Source organism: Callithrix jacchus, chromosome 12 (genome assembly GCF_049354715.1).
Source record: "Callithrix jacchus isolate 240 chromosome 12, calJac240_pri, whole genome shotgun sequence".
Classification (NCBI taxonomy): domain Eukaryota; kingdom Metazoa; phylum Chordata; class Mammalia; order Primates; family Cebidae; genus Callithrix; species Callithrix jacchus.
Window position 1 is genome coordinate 30,477,148 of NC_133513.1, and position 8,416 is coordinate 30,485,563.

The 8,416-nt window shown below is 53.4% G+C and overlaps 1 protein-coding gene across 1 annotated transcript; it reads left to right on the forward strand.

Annotated features, from left to right (window-relative positions):
- Nucleotides 1–278: 278 nt before the first annotated feature.
- ORAI3 (ORAI calcium release-activated calcium modulator 3) lies at nucleotides 279–6,613 on the forward strand. Its single transcript, XM_002756076.7, has 2 exons — nucleotides 279–735; nucleotides 4,823–6,613. Exons 1-2 carry the CDS (start codon nucleotides 508–510, stop codon nucleotides 5,480–5,482), a joined length of 888 nt encoding a protein of 295 aa, XP_002756122.1. The 5' UTR covers nucleotides 279–507; the 3' UTR covers nucleotides 5,483–6,613.
- The last annotated feature ends 1,803 nt before the right edge of the window (nucleotides 6,614–8,416 follow it).

The window sequence follows — 8,416 nt, forward strand, 5'->3', positions numbered from 1 at the left end:
GGGGAGAGGAGAGGAGGGGCCCCTGCGTTTCCTACAGATGAGTAGGATCACCTCTCCTGGGTTCATTTTGGGAGAGATTTGGAAGTGGACACCTGGGGTGACCAGGTGTATCTTGGAGTGGGCTGGGGCTGGCGGGCGGCTCGGTGGGGTCTGGGCGCTTGGATGATTGATGTTCTTGGTGGGTGAGGGTCGCGAGGATCTCTGCCGGTCCAGGACTACGGGGGCTCGGTCCCCGGCTCCACCCCATCATGTGGCCGGCCCGGCTCCGCCTCTGCTCTAGTTCCTGTTTCGGCCTCCGCTGTCCTGCTCCGGCCCCTGGGACTCCCCGCAGACGCTTCTCTTCCTGCTCCGCTGGGGCCGCCTCTTCCTGGGCGCCCTCGTCCTGCATCCTGCTCTCCCTGCTGGGGGATGGGGCCGCCCCCGGGCTTGGGCCGGCCGGACTGGGGCCCCCGAGGCGCCTCGACCCCGCAGTGACCGCCCGGCCCGCCTGGTGCCACCGTCCCCAGGATGAAGGGCGGCGAGGGGGACGCAGGCGAGCAGGCCCCGCTGAACCCGGAGGCTGAGAGCCCTGCGGGCTCGGCCACGTACCGGGAGTTCGTGCACCGCGGCTACCTGGACCTTATGGGGGCCAGTCAGCACTCGCTGCGGGCGCTCAGCTGGCGCCGTCTCTACCTCAGCCGGGCCAAGCTCAAAGCCTCCAGCCGCACGTCTGCCCTGCTCTCGGGCTTCGCCATGGTGAGGGGCGGGGAGGGGCCACACACGGTGGGGCGAGCACGTGGGGGGCACAGGTCGGGGGCTGAAATAAATAGATCCCAAGGGAGACAGGGCAGAGGAGAGGGAGAAATGGGCTTTCGGGGGTCAAGGGGAAAGGAACAAGGTCCCAAGGGACTGAGCAAGTCTGTTCTTATGGATGTGTGTGTACAGGGACCTCAGGAGATGGGATCACCGGAGGACACAAAGGTCCCAAAGGTGTCATGGGGGGAGTGGGGTGAAAAAATCACCAGTGGGGTTGACTGCAACGATGAGGCAGGGTGGTCCAGACAGAACCTGTTCCTGGCAGAAGTGGTTCCTAAGTCCCAGTGCCAGCTTCAAAGGCAAGTCAGCTGGGTGGGGGGCTGCATCAATCGTCGGGGGGCTCGGGATGGATCAGCTATGTGGAAAGGTCACCCAGCTGAAGGTGGGCCCGTCCCAGGGAAGGTGGCCACTCTCCAGCAGGCCCAAGGGATGCTAATGTAAACCAGGAAAACTTTGACAAAAGATGACTCCCGGGAGGCAGCCGCTGGAGAAGGAGGCCGATAAAAAAAAAAAAAAACCTGATAAGCGATTCTCAAGCTGATAAACCGCAGGTGCAGGAGAACTGTGTCAGCTAACGGTCTGTCCCAGTGGTAGCCTCACAGGAAGTGGGACGGAGGAAGGTCCCAGGGTAAGGATCAGCACAGTCCTGGCTCCTCCCTGCTTATGGACAGCTGTGTGACCCTGGACAGGCTTCCACCCACCTTGCAGGCCAGTGGGAAACTGAGATCATGGAGGGTGCGCCCTCTGTAGCCTGCCAAGTACCCGCCCCAGGGTGAGCCAAGCATGTCAGAGCAGGCCATGCACCAGGGATGGCTCAGACTAGCCTGCTAATTGGATAGGTGTGGAAAGAAAAGGTCTTGCCTCTGGGCAGGAACCCTGCCAAGGGCACTACAGATGGAGGCTGGCAAATGAACTGGCACCCAGGGTTGCTGCTCTGTTGGTCTGGGGTTTCCCCACCACCCCAGGAAAAAGGAGAAAGCGGCTGCAGGAGGTAATTTGGGGAAAGCACTCCTGTGGGGGTGGATACCAGAGGCAGCTGGGGTGGGGACCATGGCGCTAAGGGATCTGGGCTAGTCCCTGCCCCATCTGTGCCACAGCCTCTGTATTTGAATGATGGCAGGGAAACTCCCTAACTGTAAAGGTCATCATAGGCCTACGGTCTTCTACATGGGGTCCCAGAATCCACAGACTAGCTTACCTTTCCTGATGGGGGCATCACCTGGGGACAGGGCGTTGGCTTCCCTGCATCTGCACAGCCTGCAGAGGGAAGGGAGCAACCATCCAAGCTGAGGGAGGTCAATCCCCTGGTCCAGCCTGTTCCCAAGGAGACAATCTGGCTGCAGCAGGATGTGCCGGTTGCTGGGGTGACAGGTTAAGGGCCCAGGCATTCTCCGCAGGAGTAAGGGGCTGGAAGTTTAGGTTCTGGGAGCAAGACTGGCCACATTCCTAGCAGTGGAGACCCAGGCTGGGCCGGGCTCTGGGAGAAACCAGGACTAAGCCTGGCCCAGATCCCTGTCTGTGGAAAACACCTCTTGACACCTGCCATGGCCCAATTTCCCAAAATACTCAGCCCTGTTTTCCTACCTCCACCCGCCAGCCTCTGCACCTACCTTCTCCTTCCTTCAGGCCCAGAGCAATCAAACAGACCCTACATGAACCAAGGATAGGGAGAGAGCGGGATTCTGAAACTCAGGTGGCCTGTGTTAGAATAATATTATACAAATTGTGCCAGGTGCAGTGGCACATGCCTGTAGTCCTAGCTACTTGGGAGGCTGAGGTGGGAGGATCGCTTGAGCCCAGGAGTTCTGGGCTGTAGTGGGCTATGCCGATCGGGTGTCCAAACTAAGTTCGGCATCAATATGGTGACCTCCTGGGAGCAGGGGAGCACCAGGTTGCCTAAGGAGGGGTGAACCGGCCCAAGTTGGAAACGGAGCAGGTCAAAACTCCCATGCTGATCAGTAGTGGGATCGCGCCTGTGAATAGCCACTGCACTCCATCCAGCCTGGGCAACATAGCGAGACCCTGTCTCTGAAAAAACAAATTGTATCCAGCTGTCACTAAGCACCAGGCACTGGACTCAGTGCTTTTATGTACATCATCTGTTATCCTACAAAGTGGGTACTGATACTCTGACCATTTTACAGATGAGGAAACTGAGGATCAGAGATATTAAGACACCTGCCCAAGGTTGCACAGCAAATAAGTGGCAGGATTTGAGCCTAAGCAGTCTGGTTCCAGACTCCAAATTTATTCATTCCTAGAATAGGATCATCAACTCAAATGTCTGCAAAGGGACAGGCAGGTAATATGGATGCCAAGTTGGCTGGATAGGGACTAGCAAGCAAGAGACCCCATGACATTGGGGGTGATAGCTCATGCCTGTCATCCCAGCACTTTGGGAGACCAAGGCAAGAGGATCGCTTGAGCCCAGGAGTTTGAGCCTGGGCAACATAGCAAGATTTGGTGTCTACCAAAAAAAAGAGACCCTGTGACCTTTCCAAGGGGAGAAGCCATGACATTCGAGCTGATAGTTGCTGCGCAGGAACATGGGCTGAGTATGGCCAGATCTTCCAAGTTTTCAAGGGGATCTGGAAATAGGGATATAAGAACTCTCTTGAGTTTTAAAAGTTGGCAACTTCTTCCATTTTTAAAAAAACACACTGTGTGAGCCAAGCAAGACATGTCTGTCTGCAAGCTGGCAGTGGGCCACAGGGTGCCAATTTGTAAACTCTGTCCTCAGACTTTAGCTTTCAGTATAGCAAGAACAGCAAACATGTACCTAGTGCTTCCTTTGTACCTGGCACTGTTCTTAGCATTTCATGTATGTTTCTTTTTTTTCGAGACAGTCCCACTCTGTCGTCCAGTCTGGAGCGCAGTGGCGTGATCTCCGCTCACTGCAAGCTCTGCCTCCTGAGTTTAAGCAATTCTCCTGCCTCAGCCTCCTGGGCTTCCAAGTAGTTAGGATTACAGGCGGGCCACCTCGCCCTGCTAATTTTTGTATTCTTAGTACTAAGAGACAGGGTTTCGCCATGTTGGCCAGGTTGATCTTGAACTCCTGATCTCAGGTGATCCACCTGCCTTGGCCTCCCAAAGTGCTGGGATTACAGGCCTGAGCCCAGCCCATTTCATGTATATTTCATTTAATGTTGGCACCAACCCTATAAGGCAGGGGGGTTGTGTTATTAATCTCCATTTCCAGATAGTAAATTGAAGCACACAGAGAACTTGACTTGCTCGAGATTACACAGATAGAATTGAGAATGAGCCTAGGCAGTCCAGCTCCAGAATCTGCTGTTTGATCCCTATAACAAGTTAACGTGTCAGAAGCATGTCATCCAGCCCTCTTTTTTTTTTTTTTTTGAAACAGTCTCTGTCGCCCAGCCTGGAGTGCAATGGCTTGATTCGGCTCACTGCAACCTCTGCCTCCTAAGTTTAAGCAATTCTCCAGCCTCAGCCTCCTGAGTAGCTCAGATTGCAGACACGTGCGACTCCCAGCTAATACTTTTCTTTATTTTATTTTACTTTTTTTAGACAGAGTTTTGCTCTTGTTGCCCAGGCTGGAGTACAATGGCTCAATCTTGGCTTACTGCAACCTCCACCTTTCCGGGTCAAGCGATTCTCTTGTGTCAGCCTCCCGAGTAGCTGAGATTACAGGCATGTGCCACCATGGTCAGCTATTTTTTTTTTTTTTTGTATTTTTATTAGAGACGGGGTTTCTCCATGTTGGTCAGGCTGGTGCTGAGATTATAGGCGTGAGCCACCATTCCCGGTCCTGAGATTATAGGTGTGAGCCACCATGCCCGGCCATCCAGCCCTCTTGATAGGCAGGTGGTGAAACCAGAACAGAACAGAGCCTTTGCAAAGCTGTTCATTCATTTACTCAATGGAGACTGAATGTCTCTGCTTTCTGCCAGGCACAGTTCTAGGTCCTAGGGATATGTATCAGTGATGTATCCCAATAGGCGGGGAAAACCTCTACGGTTGAGGAGGTTATGGGGACTCAGTCCATCCCCTCTTGTCCCCGCAGGTGGCCATGGTGGAGGTGCAACTGGAGAGCGACCACGAGTACCCGCCAGGCCTGCTGGTGGCCTTCAGTGCCTGCACCACCGTGCTGGTAGCTGTGCATCTCTTTGCACTCATGGTCTCCACATGTCTGCTGCCTCACATTGAAGCCGTGAGCAACATCCACAACCTCAACTCTGTCCATCAGTCACCACACCAGAGACTGCACCGCTACGTGGAGCTGGCCTGGGGTTTCTCCACTGCCCTGGGCACCTTTCTCTTCCTTGCTGAGGTTGTCCTGGTTGGTTGGGTCAAGTTTGTGCCCATTGGGGCTCCCTTGGACACACCGACCCCCATGGTACCCACATCCCGGGTGCCCGGGACTCTGGCACCAGTGGCCACCTCCCTTAGTCTAGCTTCCAATCTCCCACCATCCTCTGCATCTGTAGCACCATCCCAGGCTGAGTCAGTCTGCCCACCCCGGCAAGCCTGTGGTGGTGGTGGGGGCCATGGGCCCGGCTGGCAAGCAGCCATGGCCTCCACGGCCATCATGGTACCTGTGGGGCTTGTGTTTGTGGCCTTTGCCCTGCATTTCTACCGCTCCTTAGTGGCACACAAGACCGACCGCTACAAGCAGGAGCTAGAAGAGCTGAATCGCCTGCAGGGGGAGCTGCAGGCTGTGTGAGGCTGGTGTTAGTCACCGCTGCAGGCACTGCCTCCCTCCAGGGTCTGCAAGAGGCCCTGGGGGCCTACAGACCTCATTCTTCCCATCCCCTGGCTGGAGCCACTTCCAGAGGCCACTCTCAGGTAGAGGTCAAATTCCTGCCTGCAGGGTCCTTTGGGCCTTGGGGCAGCTCCCACATTCCCAGGGATTTTCCCCATCAGTCTGTCCCTTGGGTTTTGCAAGCTACTCTGCGCCTGGGCTGGCCTCAGTTGAAGGGTCATGCAGTAGATAGAGGGGAGGCAGGGAGACCTTGTGGGACCTTCGGTTGTGACCTCGGCCACCACTTCCATTCCTATACAGGATGTGAAGGTCAGAAGGCAGCCAGCCCATACTTTAATTTTTTTTTTTTTTTAAGACAGTCTCCTTCTGTTGCCCAGGCTGGAGTGCAGTGACACAGTCACAGCTAACTGTAGCCTCAACCTTCCAGGCTCACGAGATCCTCCCAACCCAGCCTCCCAGGTAGCATGAAGCTGGTACTATAGACACATGCTGCCACACCTAATTTTTTTTTTTTTTTTTTAGGTAGAGATGGGGTTTTGCCATGTTCCCAGGCTGGTCTCAAATTCCTGGGCTCAAGTGAACCTTCTGCCTCAGCCTTCCAAAGTGCTGGGATTCCTTGCTTTATCTTTGTAGAATCTATTTTATCGTTGGCATTTTTGGGGAAGATTTTCTCCATCCCTAGATTTTGATGCTTTCCACATTCCACATTCTTGCTGTAGTTGTTGCAGAGGGATTTGGGTGTTTCTATCCCAGGCATTGGTCTAGCTTTTCCTATGATGAGCCTCCCTATCTTTGGAGGTTCAAGCTCCCCCGCTTCCCCCACCGTGGTGACCTGTGGCCACTCACAGGAGGGATGGTGCCTGACCCACTGCCTTAGCCCCACGCTATGCACCAAACTTGTTCTCCCCTTCCTGGGCCAGGGCTGGGGTCTTTAGAGACTGATAGCCAGTGCACCAGGCCTGACTCCTTAGCAGGAGTTGAGTGAGGAGGTTTTAAGGGAGAAGGTCCAGTCCTTAGCCCTTGGAATACAGAGCTCTTCTGACAGTGAATTTGGATGCACCTTGTTTTGTATAATAAATTGTGTTTCACAGATGTCCCTGTTGCTGTGAACAGAATGCAGGGCAGAACTTCTTAGGATAACTTGACTTGTTCCTAAGAGCTGGGTGGTGGCAAGTTTGGGTGGGCAAGACCTGAGAGGGGAGTGGGTTCCAAGTGTGTTAGGAGTGGCCCCTACTAACGGGCCAGATGATAACAGGGGCCAACAGCTTCTGAATGGGGAGAATTCTTCCAAGGCTATAGGCTTTTAACTCTTGTCCCTGAGTTCATGGTCTCTATGTCTTCCACTGAATATTTATTTTCTTTCTTTTCTTTTTTTTTTTTTTTTTGAGATGGAGTTTCGCTCTTGTTACCCAGGCTGGAGTGCAATGGCACGATCTCGGCTCACCGCAACCTCTGCCTCCTGCGTTCAGGCAATTCTCCTGCCTCAGCCTCCTGAGTAGCTAGGATTACAGGCACATGCCACCATGCCCAGCTAATTTTTTTGTATTTGTAGTAGAGACGGGGTTTTACCATGTTGACCAGGATGGTCTCGATCTCTTGACCTCGTGATCCACCCGCCTCGGCCTCCCAAACCTCTGTCTCCTGGATTCAAGCAATTCTCCTGCATCAGCTTCCCAAGTAGCTGGGATTACAGGTGTGTGCCACCACACCTGGCTAATTTTCATATTTTTAATAGATTTTTAGTAGACATGGGTTTTTGTCATGTTGGCCAGGCTGGTCTCTCTCAAACTCCTGATCTCAGGTGATCCACATACCTTGGCCTCCTAAAGTGCTGAGATTACAGGCATGAGCCACTGCACTCAGCCCTCCACTGAATATTTAAGTTTTTCTTTCTTTTTGAGACAGAGTCTCACTCTTTTGCCCAGGCTGGAGTGCAGTTGTACAATCTTGGCTCACTGCAGCCTTGACCTCCCAGGCTCATGAGCCTCCCGCCTCAGCCTCCCAAATAGCTGGTACCACAGGCACATGCCACCACACCCAGCTAGTATCTTTTTTTGTAAAGAGGAAGGTCTCACTATGGTTTTTTTATTTTTATTTTTAATTTTTTTTTTTTTTTGAGACAGAGTCTCACTCTGTCACCAGGCGCCAGGCTGGAGTGCAGTGGCACGACCTTGGCTCACTGCAGCCTCCGCCTCCCGGGTTCAAGCAGTTCTCCTGCCTCAGCCTCCTGAATAGCTGGGACTACAGGCACACACCACCACGCGCAGCCAATTTTTTTGTATTTTTAGTAGAGATGGGGTTTCACCATGTTGGCCAGGATGGTCTCGATCTCTTGACCTCCACCAGCCTCGGCCTCCCAAAGTGCTGGGATTACAGGCGTGAACCACCGCACCCGGCCTGGGTCTCACTATGTTGTCCAGGCTGGTCTTGAATTCCTGGGCTCAAGTAATCCTGTCGTCTTGGCCCCCGAAAGTGCTGAGATTACAAGTGTGAGCCACTGCACCTGGCCTCAAATTTCTTTCTTGAGCAACCACCACATAATAGGGGCCCTTCATAGGTTATCTTATTTAACTCCCACAACACCTCAAGCAATAAGTCTTTATCATTTCCATTTCAGAGATAAGGTAACAGGCCCAACAAGGCTGAAGATCTTGCCCCAAACCACACAGCTAGTCCATGAACCTGAACTTGGATTATCTTTTTTTTTTTTTTTTTTTGAGATGGAGTCTTGATCTGTCACCCAGGCTGGAGTGCAATGGCTCAATCTTGGCTCACTGTAACCTCTGCCTCCCGGGTTCAAGCGATTCACCTGCCTCCACTTCCTGAGTAGGTTGGATTCCAGGCGCCCACCACTGCACCCGGCTAATTTTTGTATTTTTAGTAGAGACGGGGTTT